The 14,774-nt window shown below is 55.9% G+C and overlaps 1 protein-coding gene across 2 annotated transcripts; it reads left to right on the forward strand.

Moving 5' to 3' along the window:
- Nucleotides 1-1,057: 1,057 nt before the first annotated feature.
- Nucleotides 1,058-14,720, forward strand: PARP10 (poly(ADP-ribose) polymerase family member 10). 2 transcript variants are annotated; one of them, XM_049854489.1, is made up of 13 exons: nucleotides 1,058-1,176; nucleotides 1,503-1,606; nucleotides 2,144-2,234; nucleotides 2,330-2,501; nucleotides 2,581-2,835; nucleotides 2,901-3,137; nucleotides 3,209-3,936; nucleotides 4,146-4,367; nucleotides 4,458-4,539; nucleotides 4,754-5,404; nucleotides 5,497-5,633; nucleotides 13,800-13,974; nucleotides 14,049-14,720. In XM_049854489.1, the coding sequence occupies exons 2-13, from the start codon at nucleotides 1,566-1,568 to the stop codon at nucleotides 14,372-14,374; spliced, it is 3,117 nt and encodes a 1,038-aa protein (XP_049710446.1). In that variant the 5' UTR covers nucleotides 1,058-1,176; nucleotides 1,503-1,565; the 3' UTR covers nucleotides 14,375-14,720. The 2 variants fall into 2 exon arrangements, with proteins under 2 accessions (XP_049710446.1, XP_049710447.1); XM_049854490.1 differs by lacking the exons at nucleotides 1,058-1,176; nucleotides 1,503-1,606 and having other exon boundaries at nucleotides 2,155-2,245.
- Nucleotides 14,721-14,774: the final 54 nt, after the last annotated feature.

Below are 14,774 nucleotides of genomic sequence, written 5' to 3' on the forward strand. Positions count from 1 at the left end.
CCCTACTCCCTGCCCAGGACAGAGGTGAGACCAGGCCTGGCAAATTTGGCTCAACGTTCCATTGACGCATGTCCGTCCCTTTCTGCAGCTAAAGTACGTTCATTATTCCTGTTCGTTGGAGTCTCCTAAATCCAGATGCCTAGTGGTTTAATTGCATTACTGTCTCTATCAGTTGAGACTACACCATGTGTGTGTCTAGCACGGTGCTAGACTTGCTATCCTCGCCGTCTTCCTCACATCTCCACAACGAACTGTCAGGGTGGTTAAAGGGTCTGAGGTTTGGAGATGCAGGTTAACTTCCTGGCTGGGCCGTGGACTCAGCAGGTCTCCAGCGCCCATGAGGCCACCTACTACTGTGCTTCCCCGGCCTGTGGTGGTTCTGGAACGCTCTGTCCTGTGCCAGTAGTTCAATGCTGGACATCTGGCTCTGGTCGGGGAGGCCCTGGTTCTAGCCTTTGTACGTTTGTGCAGTGTATATACTCCCGCGTGGCTGAATTCATGTAACAACAACCAGTTCACAGAAAGTCCAGAAAATGGGACATTCTGGTCCCATAGGAGCTGGCTCCAGCCCAGAACTCCCTACGGCAGGTCCTCTACAACAGCGGCTCGAGTCACATGAGTTATTCAGTGTGTTAGAATGGGATACACTCCATGAGAGGAAAAAAGTGGAGCAGACAGGAATGGATTCAGGCTTGGTAGAACCAAAAGCTTAAACACTTTGAGGGGCCTCTTTCAGAACAATTTAAAATGACAAAGCTTCACACTGACTTTGGGAGGGCCCACACAGGTCAGAGGCCCTTCAGGGATTTTAAGTTCATGTTAATTCTGCCATTAAGAGCCAAATAGGGGAAGCACAGTTTTTGTGGGTTGTCTGTGAAGAGTAGTTAGGGTGGGCCTCACTGAGCAGATGGTGGGAGAGGCAGGGGGAGGGCTGGCCAGGTGGCTTTGTGGGGACGGGGCGCAGGTAGAGTGAGGGACAGAGGCAGGGGTGAGGTGCAAGTCGCCTGTTGTGCTGGAGGAAGAGCCCAAGGCCAGGAGGCTAGAGCCTACCGCCCACCGCCCACCACCCACCGTCCACTGCCCACCCGGGTGGCTGCTGGAGGGATGAGGCCGACAGGGACTGGAGCTAGGTCAGACGGAGCCTGGACGACCCTCCAAAGGACTTTGGCTTTTACTGTGAGCAACTTGGGGGCGAGGGTGTGCTTAGCCCCTGGAGGGAGTGGGGTGCAGGCTGCATGGACTGAGGGGTGAAGGGAGGTGGAAACACAGAGAGACTTTGGTTTTTACTCTGAGTGACATGGGGGGCCATGGGTATGCTCAGCCCCTAGAGGGAATGGGGTGCAGACTGCATGGGCCAAGCGGTGAAGGGAGGTAGGGACATGGAGACCAGGGACAGTGAGGGTGGGGGGACAAGGGCAGTGGCAGGGAGTGGATTCTGAGACGTAGCCCAGGTGTGAGGCCTGGTGCCACAAGGCCCCTCTGCACCCCATTTCCCTGCACAGCAAGGAAAAGGCAAGTGAGGTGTGTGGACACTCAGCACAGCACTCCTGGTGGGGTTAGCCACAATGACCGTGATGGTGACTGGGCAGCTGGCCAGGTCCAGGAGGTGAGGAGGGGGAAGGAGACTTGGCTGGAGCCCGGCTCTTGTAGGTCAGGGTGGGAGCGTTCACCTTCAGTCTTCAGGAAGGCAAAGGGCCCCAGAGCCGCAGATGCTGCTGGAGTGACAGCCAGGCCTGGGAGCCCCTAAGTCTGGGGTCCCTGAGTTGGGGCAGTGACTCAGAGTCCCCTTGGGTGGATTTAGTGGGGCAGGGGTTACTGGTCATTTCGGGGGGCCACAGGGAAAGGCCAGCTGAAGCTGAGGAGTACCAGAGACCACTCACCAACAACTCCTCCCTCTGCCAGGCCTCTCGAGGGGCAAGGCCACCCAGCACCTCCTGGTGACCCGGGCTCTCTGGGCCCAGTTGCTGGTGGGAGAAGCTTCTCAGGTGGGGTGCAGTGGGGTGAGGCGGGGCGAGCGGGCTTCTGCAGGAGGGGCCGCCGGCAGACGTTGCAGAAGCACCTGACCGGAGGCACCCAGTCCCCAGCCTCAGGCCCGGCCCCTCCCTCTCTAGTTCCCTCTGACAGTTTCACTTTTGTTTCCAAGCGAAGCCTGCCGGCGAGCGAGACGGGACCCCGGGGCAGATTCGGGAGCCAGGCTGCGGGCTGGGGACCGGGCGCAGATTGGTGGGGTGTATGTAAGTGACAGGTTAGAGGGCACGTGGCGGGGGGGCTGGGGAGGGGCTGAGGATGGAGTGGGCCTGGGCTCTTCCTTCCCACCGCTTGGCCCCAGGTTGCGATGGCGGAGGCGTCCGCGGCAGTGGAGGTCCGTGGGTTGCCTCCCGACGTGCCGGATGAGCTGCTTACGCTCTACTTCGAGAACCGGCGGCGCTCTGGGGGCGGTCCTGTGTTGAGCTGGCAGAGACTTGGCTGTGGAGGCGTCCTTACCTTTCAGGAGTCCGCAGGTGAGGGGGCTAGCGGAAGGGGCGGCCTGGGAGCCCCAAGAGCCTGCCAGCTCTGACCCGCGTCCGCCCCTGCCCGCAGATGCAGTGAGGGTCTTGGCGCAGGGGGAACACGTGCTGCACCGGGCGCGGCTGAGCTTGCGGCCGGCCCCGCCCCGGGCCCCCGGGCGTCTGCTGCTGCAAGGGCTGCCCCCTGGTTTCGCGGCCCCGCGCCTGGAGAAGCATGTGCAGGCTCTGCTGTGCGCAGCCGGGCTCCCAGAGCAGCCCTGCCGTGTCCTGGCCAGTCCTCGGCCGGACTGTGCGCTGGTCCAGCTGCCCACGCAGCTCTCCGAGGCAGGTGAGAGGCGGGACTGCGTGGGGGTGGGTAGGGAGGTGCCCAGCTGACTCCTGCCCTCCCCACAGAGGTTGGTGTCCTGGAGGAGGAGGCCCGAGTACTGGGCTTGGACGGCGCTGTAGTGACCCTGGCCCGCATGCCCCAGGCCCGAGCGGTGCGGGTAGTGGGGGGCACACCGGCCCCAGACCCGCTGCTGCTGGAGCTGTATCTGGAGAATGAGCCCCGCAGTGGTGGGGGGCCGCTGGAAGACCTGCGCAGCCTGCCTGGGGCCCTGGGCATCATCGTCTCCTTCCAGCAGTGGCGGGGTGAGTGGGACTGCCTGGGCATGCCCGGCCCACTACCACAGAGCACTGACCTCATCCATTCCTTCCTCCAGCGGCTGAGCGGGTGCTGCAGCGGGACCACTGGCTGCAGGACTCTAAGCTGCACCTCATCCCCCATTACGACATCCTGGAACCCCAGGAGCTTGCCAAGGACACCTGTGAAAGGGATTGCCTGGCCCAGCTGTGTCCTGAGGCCTCTGAGCACACACTCTTGGAGGCTGGAGGGCCGACGAGGGTTGTGGAGGGCCAAGGAGCTCTGACAATGACAGACCCTGTGGAGGCACCAGGGCAATCAGAGACCACTCTGAGGCTGGGGCCCGTGGAGCTGCTGGGGCAGGAGGGGCCACTGAGCCAGGGACTCGTGGGGTCTCCAGGTCAGGAGGAGCCCATGAGCCTAGGACCTGTGGGGTCTGTGGAGCAGGAGGGGCCTGTGAGTCTAGGATCTGTGGGGTGTCTGGAGCGGGAGGAGCCTGTGGGCCTGGGACCTGTGGGGTCTCTGGAGCAGGAGGGGCCTGTGCACCTGGAACCTGTGGGATTTCCAGGTCAGGAGGGGCCTGTGGGCCTGGGACCTGCGGGGTCTCTGGAGCAGGAGGGGCGTGCGGGGTCTCTGGAGCAGGAGGGGCGTGTGGGGTCTCCGGAGCAGAGGGGTGCGGTGGAGACGGTGCTGTCGATGGAGCCCGGGGCGCTGCGCTTCCTGCAGCTCCACCACCAGGACCTTCTGGCGAGCCTGGGAGATGTTGCCCTCTTCCCCCTGGAAGGGATGGATGTGACTGGCTTTCGGGTATGTGACTCCTGGGACTCCTCGTTGTCGGTGCCCCTCCCACTGGGGGCTCTGCTCATTGTCGGTCCTCCTCCCACGGGGGCTCTGCTCATTGTCAGTCCTCCTCCCACGGGGGCTCTGGGTCCTCGTTGTCGGTCCTCCTCCCACGGGGGCTCTGGGTCCTCTCCCTGTGCCCTGACCCTGCAGACAGCTCTTACCCTGCCCTGCAGCTCTGTGGCGCCCTGGCCCCGTGCCAGGCGGCCGAGGAGTTTCTTCGGAGCCTGCTGAGCAGTATTAGCTGTTACGTGCTGAGCCTTAGGCACCCGGGCAGCGCGAGCTTCCTGTTGGGCCCGGAGGGACAGTGCCTCCTTCGGGGACTGGAAGCTCAGTTCCAGTGTGTCTTTGGGACAGAGCGACTGGCCAGGGCTGCCTTGGACATAGGCCCTGAAGAGGTACAGGTGGAGTCCTGCCCAACCCTCCCCCTTCCCACCCCTGGACCGAGCAGGGGTGTGAGCCTGGTTGGCCCTGACTTCTCCCTGCAGATGGACCCCATTGAGTCCCTCCAGGCCCACATCCCATTGCCCTCAGACAGTGCAGGCAGTGTCCAGGAGAACGTGAGCCTGGGTGAGGCTCCCTGGGGACCCCCCATGCATCCTGGGGCCTTTCCTGATCTCACTCTCTGCCTTGCTTCTCAATCTACCTGTTGCCTGACCCTGCCCACTCGTACCCTATAGCTCCTAAACCTTCTTTATCTTTCACTGTTCCTTGACTCATCATGTCTTTCATCCCACTCTGGCTGGGACCCTGACCCTGACCCAGGGGCCTCTCCTGCCCCCAGAGGAGGTCCGAGAGCTGCTGGCCACCCTGGAGGGCTTGGATGGGGAGGAGTGGCTGCCCCTGGAGCTGGGGGAAGAGGAGCCTGAGAAGGAGCCTCCCCAGGAGGAGGAGGAAGCAGTGAGTTTGGGGTGCTCAGTGGAGGAGCCTGTGGCCCCCAACCCTGGGACTCTAGGGAGACTAGAGGAGGAGGCCGCACTGCAGCTGGCCCTCCACCGGTCACTGGAGCCACGAGACAGCGTAGTTGAGCGGGAGGAGGCAGCAGCGTTGCAGCAAGCCCTGGCCTTGTCCCTGCTGGAGCAACCTCTGTTAGAGGCAGAAGAGCCCCCAGGGAGTGGGGCAGGCGGGCCGGCCCAGCTGGTGGTGCACTCAGCCTTCGAGCAGGACATGGAGGAGCTGGACCGGGCACTGGAGGCTGCCCTGGAGGCCCACCTCCGGGAGGAGACAGTGGACTCCAGGGGCCGAGTGCTGTCTGCAGAGCTCTGTGCCCAGCTGGAAAAGTGCCATGGTGTGAGCATTGGCCTCCATGAGGACTATGCTGTCCTCCGTGGCTTTGGAGCCCAGCCAGCCCGTGCAGCCCGCCACTTCGCAGCGCTGCTGGCCTGCCCCTGGGATCAGAGTGAGGTCTTTCCCCTGGCAGCCTCGGGCCCCTCCGGTGAGTGGACACAGCACGGTGGCGGGTGGGTGGCCCAGCCATCAGGGGCCAGGGCCCCAGGCACAGCCCTCACCCCTCTCTCCCCATGCCAGCGCCTCAGCCGAGGCTGGAGGGCCCCTCCAACGGGGGGCTGGAGTGTCTGGCTGAGAGCTCCGAGGAGTTCCAGGAGGTGGTGCAGGCCTTCTATGACACCCTGGACGCTGCCCACAGTAGGATTCGCATTGTCCGCGTGAGCACCATCTGGGCCTGGCCCAGTTTGTGGGCTGTTGTTCTCCCTGTGTCCGAGTCAGGCTGGCCGGGAGCTGGGGTACGGATGAAGCTCACTGGGGCTCCCAGCCTCATTCCCTGGCAGAGGGAGTTCACAAGGTCGGGTAGGAGAGACAGAGGGCAGAGATGTTGGGGGTCAGCCCTGGAATTGATGAGCCTGAGCCAGGGTCACCACTCCACCTGTTACAGTGGGTGCCTGTGGATGGTGCTGACCTGCTCTGTGCTTCAGTTTCTCTGTTTGGAAGGTGGGGTGTCAGTGGCATGTTGTGGTTACTTGAGGACATACCTAGTGCTGGTCTAGGTGCTGGGACGCAGGTGAGCATGAGACCAGCCCCTTCTGAGGTGCTGGCGTCTAGCAGGGAGAAGCGGGCAAAGACAAGTGCGTCATCTGTGATGGTGCCACCAATGTGAGGAGGTCTAAAGCAGAAGGAGGGCGTTGGTCAGGCATCTGAGGCCTGGCAGGGCGTCAGGAGGAGTGGCGGAGGCTGCCTGTGTGCCCAAGGGTCCCTCTGAAGTGGGTCAGGAGAGGCCACAGGGTGGAGGGGGAAGCCGGCCAGAGGCTCCCACCACCCTGTGGTCCATGAGAGCAGGACAGGCCAGGTGGGCGGTGGGGAAGTGCTGGGTTATGGGGCTCTTTCAGAGGCAGGGCTGAGGAGATTTCCCATGGAATTCCATGTGGCCTCAGAGAGAGTCAGGATGACTTCGACGTTTGAACCTGAGCGATTGGAAGGGCGGGCTCTTCTCAGCTGAGCTGGGCAGCGGGGAAGGGGCAGATGTGGATGGAGCCAGGGCTGGCTGGGGCGTTTGAGATGGAGGGCCAGCCTGTGGTCAGATGACCAGGTGACCCCACCAGGAAAGTGATGGTGGACAGGAAGGAGGTCCAGGGCTCCCAGAGCAAAGGAGACCAAGACTAGTGGTCCTTCTGGAGGAGGAGAACTAGGGACTGAGAATGTCTAGGCTGAGGGAGGGCCTTCAGAGGGGTGATTGGTGGGCAACACAAGTGCTGTGAGCTGAGGCGGGGAGTCAGAGTGACACCCTCAAGAACGCCAGCCTGGAGGTGGGTGAGTGGGTGAGGTGGGGCCAAGGGCTGAGAGCAGGTGCAGCAGTGGGCGGAGCAGCAGGTGCAGGCAGGGGTCTCCACTGCAGGGAAGCGGGGGCAGTTTGTGAATGCAGGTTGAGAGCAAGGTGAGGACAAGGAGGCTGCAGTTGTGAACAGCTCTGAACCAGGGAGGAGGGACATGGGGGGTGGGTAGAGGGGAGTAAAGGGTTGGAGACTAGGTTTTCCAGCAGACAAGACTGATCCAAGCTGAAGGAGGGGATATTAGAGAGGGCTGGTAGGGGAGGGGGTGCTTGGACCCTCATGGGAGGGAAGAGTGTGGGTGGAGGTAGAAAATCCATAGGGTTTTCAAGGCTGCAACCTTTCAGAAATAGATTGCCAGGACTTTATTCCGAGGCACCTCTGAGTGGGTTCAAACTGACAGTCTTTTCGGTAGTAGCTGAGCAATTAACTGTTTGGGTCACCCAGGGACTCCTCACAAAGGGTAAACACCTGTAAGCAAGGTCATTGCTGAAAGGTTCTCATCTCAGTGCTCAGAAGTTGAGGTGGGTGAAGCTCCTCAGGGGAGCGCAGCCCCTAAGCTCAGGACGCCCCCTCGGAGCCCTTTTCCAGCTGGGGCTCAGAGTGCTGGGTCGCTCCCAGCTATAGACTGGCCAGGAGAGAAGGGGAGGGCTCTGAGGCACCCCTGCAGGAACAGAGTACACTTCCCTTTTGCTCCCCTCAGCATGCTGGCCCCAGAGGTGCCCCCCTGGGGAACAGTCCTGAGTCCCCCTTCTGGGCAGCATCTGCCCAGGACCTCTAGCTCCATGGGAGGTGGCTGTGTCACTGCTTGGTCTCAGCCTCTGGATGTGCCCAGTGGTGACACAGAGCCCCAGAGAACACTGGGAGTTATAGGATGAGAGCCCTGGTATGAGGGGAGGATGCAGGAGGGAGTTGCTTATGGCTGCCCTCCCCTCCTTCATACTCACCCACATTGGCCAGGTCTCCACCTCTCTACTGCAGGCTCCTCTCTCCCTGGGTCACAACTACCACCCACTCACTGCCCCCGACAATCACCACCCACCACCACGCCCTTCCAGGAGATGACCGCTGTGACTGAATCCAGTGCTCTCCTTCTAGTTACGGACTCGGCAGCTGTCAGCTCTGCACTTTGAGAGGACAGACTCACTGCCCTCGTGTCATCTCCTCCCTCGCTGGCTTTGTTAATTATACACAACTTGGTTCTTCTAGCTACACCTTTTCCTTCATTTAACAACTTCAGAGACCGTTGCTGCCCACCTGCACGTTTGCTCTTCCTTCTCTGGCATCTCCCTCCCTACTCTGGGTCACAGTTTGGTCATTTACATTATTTTTATTACATAGTCAAGTTTGCTAACTTTATATTCAGTAACTGTCGTGAGACCTCTGTGCTTTGGCCATAGGCTGATAAATGAAAAAAACCCCTTGCCGTCGAGTAGATTCTCACTCACAGCGACCCTATGGGACAGAGTGGAACTGCCCCATCGGGGTTCAAGGAGCTGCTGCTGAATTTGAATGGTTGATCTTTTGGTTAGCAGCCAAGCTCTTAGCCACTGTGCCACCAGTGCTCCGTAGGCTGATGGATGATGATAAAATATCTATCAAAGAACTGTTGTTGGTTTTGTCATGAGCTGCTGTCAGGACAGCCCCTGACTCCCGGTGACCCCACGCTCAGACCTTTGTGCTGCACAGTCTCCACTGGCTGATGTTCAGAAGCAGATCACCAGGCCTTTCTTCCTAATCTGTCTTAGTCTGGAAGCTCCGCTGAAACCTGCTGCATAGAACAGCAACACGCAAGCCTCCACTGACATAGCGGAGGTAGTTGCACATGAGGTGCATCATCTGGGAATTGAACCTGAGTCTCCCACACATTGTTGTCAGGTGCCGTCGAGTCAGTTCCGACTCATAGCAACCCCATGTACCACAGAATGAAACACTGCCCAGCCCTGCACCATCCTTCCCATCGTGGCTATGCTTGCGCCCATTGTTGCAGCCACTGTGTTGATCCACCTCGTTGAGGGTCTTCCTCTTTTCCGCTGACCCTGTACTCTGCCAAGCATGATGTCCTTCTCCAGGGACTGATCCCTCCTGACAACAGGTCCAAAGTATGTAAGACGCAGTCTCGCCATCCTTGCCTCTAAGCAGCATTCTGGTTGTACTTCTTCCAAGACAGATTTATTAGTTTTTCTGGCAGTCCATGGTATACTCAACATTCTTTGCCAACACCACAATTCAAAGGTGTCAATTCTTTGATCTTCCATATTCATTGTCCAGATTTTCCATGAATATGATGCAATTGAAAATACCATGAATTGGGTCAGGCACACCTTAGTCTTCAAGGTGACATCTTTGCTTTTCAACACTTTAAAAAGGTCCTTTGCAGAAGATTTGCCCAGTGCAACGCATCTTTTGATTTCTCGACTGCTGCTTCCATGGATGTTGTTCATGGATCCAAGTAAAATGAAATCCTTGACAACTTCAATCTTTTCCGCATTTATGATGTTGTTCTTATTGGTCCAGTTGTGAGAATTTTTGTTTTCTTTATGTTGAGGTGTAATCTATACTGAAGGCTGTGGTTTTTGATCTTCATTAGTAAGTGTTTCAAGTCCTCTTCACTTTCAGCAAGCAAGGTTGTGTCATCTGCATAACACAGGTTGTTAATGAGTCTTCCTCCAACCCTGATGCCGGGTCTTCTTCATATAGTCCAGCTTCTCAGATTATTTCCTCAGCATACAGATTGAATAAACCAGACAGTATCCCCTTGTTCTGTCTGAATAACTGCCTCTTGATCTGTATATAGATTCCTCACGAGCACAATTAAGCGTTCTGAAATTCCCATTCTTCACAATGTTATCCATAATTTGTTATGATCCACACAGTCGAATGCCTTTGCATAATCAATAAAACACAGGTAGACATCCTTCTGGTATTCTCTGCTTTCAGCCAGGATCCATCTGACATCAGCAATGATATCCCTGGTTCCACGTCCTCTTCTGAATCCAGCCTGAATTTTTGGCAGTTCCCTGTCGATATACTGCTGCAGCCACTTTGAATGATCTTCAGCAAAATTTTGCTTGAGTGTGATATTAATGATATTGTTCGATAATTTCCACATTCAGTTGGATCACCTTTCTTGGGAATAGGCATAAATACGGATCTCTTCCTGTTGGTTGGCCAGGAAGCTGTCTTCCAAATTTCTTGGCATAGACGAGTGAGCACCTCCAGCACTGCATCTGTTTGTTGAAACATCTCAACTGATATTCCATCATTTCCTGGAGCCTTGTTTTTCCCCAGTGCCTTCAGAGCAGCTTGGACTTCTTCCTTCAGTACCATTGGTTCCTGATCACATGCTACCTCCTGAAATGGTTGAATGTTGACTCATTCTTTTTGGTATAATGACTGTGTATTCCTTCCATCTTCTTTTGATATTTCCTGGGTCGCTTAATATTTTCCCCATAGAATCCTTCGCTATTGCTACTTGAGGCTTGAATTTTTCTTCCATTCTTTCAGCTTGAGAAACGCCAAGCGTGTTCTTCCCCTTTGGTTTTCTATCTCCAGACCTGTGCACGTGTCACTATAATACTTTGTTTTCTCGAGCTGCCCTTTGAAATCTTTTGTTCAATTCTTTTACTTAATCATTTCTTCCTTTTGCTTTAGCTGCTCAACATTCGACAGCAAGTTTCAGAGTCTCCTCTGACATCCATCTTGGTCTTTTATTTCTTTCCTGTCTTTTTAATGACCTCTTGCTTTCTTCATGTATGATGGCCTTGATGTCATTCCACAACTTGTCTGGTCTTTGGTCATTAGTGTACAGCGTGTCAAATCTATTCTTGAGATGGTCTCTAAATTCAGGTCGGATATACTCAAGGTCATACTTTGGCTTTCGTGGACTTGCTCTGATTTTCTTCAGTTTCAACTTGAACTTACATACGAGCAATTGATGTTCTGTTCTACAGCCAGCCCCTGGCCTTGTTCTGACTAATGATGTTGAGCTTTTCCAACATCTCTTTCTATAGATGTAGTCGATTTAATTCCTTTGTATTCCATCTGGCGAGGTCCATGTGTATAGTTGCTGTTTATGTTGGTGAAAAAAGATATTTGCAATGAAGTTGTTGGTCTTGCAAAAGTCAATCATGTGATCTCCGGCATCGTTTCTATCACCAAGGCCATATTTTCCAACTACTGGTCCTTCTTCTTTGTTTCCAACTTTTGCATTCCAATCACCAGTAATTATCAACGCATCCTGATTGCATGTTCAATCAATTTCAGACTGCTGAAGCTGGTAAAAATCTTCTATTCATCTTTGGCCTTAGTGGTTGGTGCGTAAATTTGAGTAATAGTCATAGTAACTGGTCTTCCTTGTAGGCGTGTGGGTATTATCCTATCACTGACACAGCTGTACTTCAGGATAGGTTTTGAAATGTTCTTTTTGACAATGAACACAACACCATTCCTCTTTAAGCTGTAATTCCTGGCATAGTAGACTATATGACTGTCCAATTCAAAATGGCCAATACCAGTCCATTTCAGTTCATTAATGCCTAGAATATTGATGTTTATGCGTTCCATTTCATTTTTTAAAAAATTTCTATTGTGCTTTAAGTGAAAGTTTACAAATCAGTCAGTCTTTCATACAAAAATTTATATATACCTTGCTGTATACTCCTAATTGCTCTCCCCCTAATGAGACAGCACACTCCTTCCCTCCACTCTCTCTTTTAGTGTCCATTCTGCCAGCTTCTGACCCCCTCTGCCCTCTCATCCCCGCTCCAGACAGGAGATGCCAACATAGTCTCATGTGTCTACTTGATCCAAGAAGCTCATTCTTCACCAGCATCATTTTCTATCCCATTGTCCAGTCCAAACCCTGTCTAAAGAGTTGGCTTCGGGAATGGTTCCTGTTTTGGGCTAACAGAAGGTCTGGGGACCATGACCACCGGGGTCCTTTTAGTCCATTTCATTTTTGACAACTTCCAATTTTCCTAGGCTCATACTTCATACATTCCAGGTTCCGATTATCAATGGATGTTTGCAGCTGTTTCTTCTCATTTTGAGTCGTACCACATCAGCAAATGAAGGTCCCGAAAGCTTTACTCCATCCATGTCATTAAGGTCGACTCTACTTTGAGGAGGCAGCTCTTCCCCAGTCATCTTTTGAGTGCCTTCCAACCTGAGGGCTCATCTTCCAGCACTATATCAGACAATGTTCTGTTGCTGTTCATAAGGTTTTCACTGGCTAATGCTTTTCAGAAGTAGACTGCTGGCTCCTTCTTCCTAGTCTGTCTTAGTCTGGAAGCTCAGCTGAAACCTGTTCTCCATGGGTGACCCTGCTGGTATCTGAATACCGGTGGGATAGCTTCCGGCATCACAGCAACACACAAGCTCCCACAGTACAACAAACTGACAGAAAGGTGGGGGCTCCCACGCATGGAAGGCGGGAATTCTACCATGGATCCACCAATGTCCCCAGAGAACCATAGAGGCAAATGAAATCCCAGTCATTAAAACTACTTCATGGAAGAGAATTTTCTACGGGTCAAGGGCTAGTGGATCTTCTCATTTCCCTGACTTTCCACTGGGTCACTCTTTCTCCCTCAGCTACCTTCTGTGTGGATTCTTGTTTAGTAGGAGTATCTTCTTGAGTGGGTGGTGAACATCTTTGATTTTTAAGTTTATTTTGCCTTGACAGAACTGTTTTGCAGCTTTTAGACGTTGGTATAAGCTCTCCCTGTCCTTGCGGGTCCTGATATGCCTTCATTTGGCCTCATTTTTCACTAAGGGTTTTGCCGTATACAGAGTCCAGTTCAGAGGACTTTTACCCTCAGATCTTTGAAGACATTGCTCTTTTTCTTTCCTCTTAAAATTTTTTATTTTTGGAAATTAGAACATAATTTCTCCCTGGTCTCAGGATCCAGTATTGGTGGTGAGAAGCCCAGGGTAAGGTTTTCTTCGGTTTGTGTATCCACTTGGGTGTTGGTGGTGGTGTGTGCATGTGTGTCGGAACACTTCCTGGAGGTTTCCTCCACTTTGAAGGTGTGGGGTCTCCCTGGCAGGTAGGTGCTAGCAGTGCGTCTTTCTCCCTTGTCCTTCTTGGTAGTTTGGTGGTCCTTTCAATCGAAGGTGCTGCCTTCGGCTTAGGAACATCTGGGTTTCCTCAGGTTCTTCCTCCACTGTCCTCTTCCTGTGGAGTTGCTGTGACCAGCCGACTCCCACCTGCCTCCACGCTCTACCCACTCTCCCCTTCTTTCTGGTTAGCTCTGCACTGGGTGGCCCCTGAGCGTGACCCTCTGGCACAAGCTGGGTGTTTAGCCCACCCACTCAGCGATCACACCCACAGTGTAAGACCTCTATTTTCAGACTTCTTTTTCATGGCAGCTAGCCTTGCTTCGTAGATACAATATTCCTTTGCCTCCGGACTAGTTTGGAAACCCTGGTGGCGTAGTGGTTAAGTGCTATGGCTGCTAACCAAGAGCTCGGCAGTTCAGATCCACCAGGTGCTCCTTGGAAACTCTGTGGGGCAGTTCTACTGTGTGCTACAGCATCGCCATAAGTCAGAACTGACTCCTTGGGAGTGGGTTCCAGACTTTTTTCCAAAGCTCTGGTGGATCCCTTAATTTGTGCTTCAGGGCAGACTGTGAGGTTGGTCACTCTGAGCCTTCTGTGCCACCCAGCACTGAGTGGTGGCTGGCATCTTATGGTGTTGGGATCAAGTCCTGCTGGGCAGTATTGGTGGTGTGGTGCCCAAGTTTTGGTGAGTGGGCTGAGTGCCCACTTGCAGGCCTACCTAGAGGGAATGGGACTTCACTAGAGGGGGAGGGGGTGGGACTTCCGTGGAGGGGGCCAGGTCTACCTAAAAGACCTCAGTTGTCACTCAACCCCGACGGGGGTGGCTAATATCTGCTACTGCTGCTACTGGGCATAACGCCATGGGGGCTCCATTGGTCTCCCCGCCCCTGAACTCCAAGAGGCGCCCTGAGGCAGGGCTCAGCTCTGATCCTGGGTGGAGAGCGGGAACACAGCCCCGCAGCCCCGCTTGATGGCGCCATCCCGCAGGTGGAGCGCGTGTCGCACCCGCTGCTACAGCGACAGTACGAGCTGCACCGGGAGCGGCTGGAGCAGCGCTGTGAGCAGCGGCCGGTCGAGCAGGTCCTGTACCACGGCACGTCGGCGCCCGCCGTGCCCGACATCTGCGCGCACGGCTTCAACCGCAGCTTCTGTGGCCGCAACGGTGAGGCGCAGGCCAGGCAGGCGGGGCTCGATGGCCCTGGCGCCCCTGACCACGCGCTCCTCCTCGCCCCGCAGGTACGCTCTTTGGGCAGGGTGTGTACTTTGCCAAGCGCGCCTCCCTGTCGGTGCAGGACCGCTACTCGCCACCCAACGCCGACGGCCACAAGGCGGTGTTCGTGGCGCGGGTGCTGACCGGCGACTACGGGCAAGGCCATCGCGGACTGCGGGCGCCCCCTCCGAGGGCCTCTGGCCACCATCTCCTGCGCTACGACAGCGCCGTGGATAACCTCCGCCTACCCAGCATCTTCGTCATCTTTCACGACACCCAGGCGCTGCCCACCCACCTCATCACGTGCAAGCGCACGCACCAGGCTTCCGCTGGGGACCTGTCCAGGGTCTGAGGCTATTCCCCGACCTCCTGACCCAAGAAGCCCCCCCGCAACCGTCGGCTCAGCCGCTGGCTTCCTGCTTCCCAAGCTCCCTGCTCCCTATAGCTTTACCGTCCCCCTGCAGCTGAGCTGCCGCCGGAGGTGCCCCAGCCTCTGTGGCGGGGTGGGGACAGGCGGCCGCGGCGGAGGGTCCAGGGCCGGGTCCCGTTTGAGGCTGAGCAGGCCCAACCACCAGGGGTCAGCAGAGCCCTGGAGGAGGGTGGCTGGCTGACCCGCCCGCCTCAGCCGAACCTCCCCGCGGTTCTGCCATTTGAATAAACCTGTACTTGAAACCTGGTGGACCTCCAGGTGCGACCTCTGCCTGGGGGTGATGGGGGACGGGGTCCGGGCTGCGAGCCTCCTTAGGCGGTTG

This window comes from Elephas maximus, chromosome 15 (genome assembly GCF_024166365.1).
Source record: "Elephas maximus indicus isolate mEleMax1 chromosome 15, mEleMax1 primary haplotype, whole genome shotgun sequence".
Taxonomy (NCBI): domain Eukaryota; kingdom Metazoa; phylum Chordata; class Mammalia; order Proboscidea; family Elephantidae; genus Elephas; species Elephas maximus.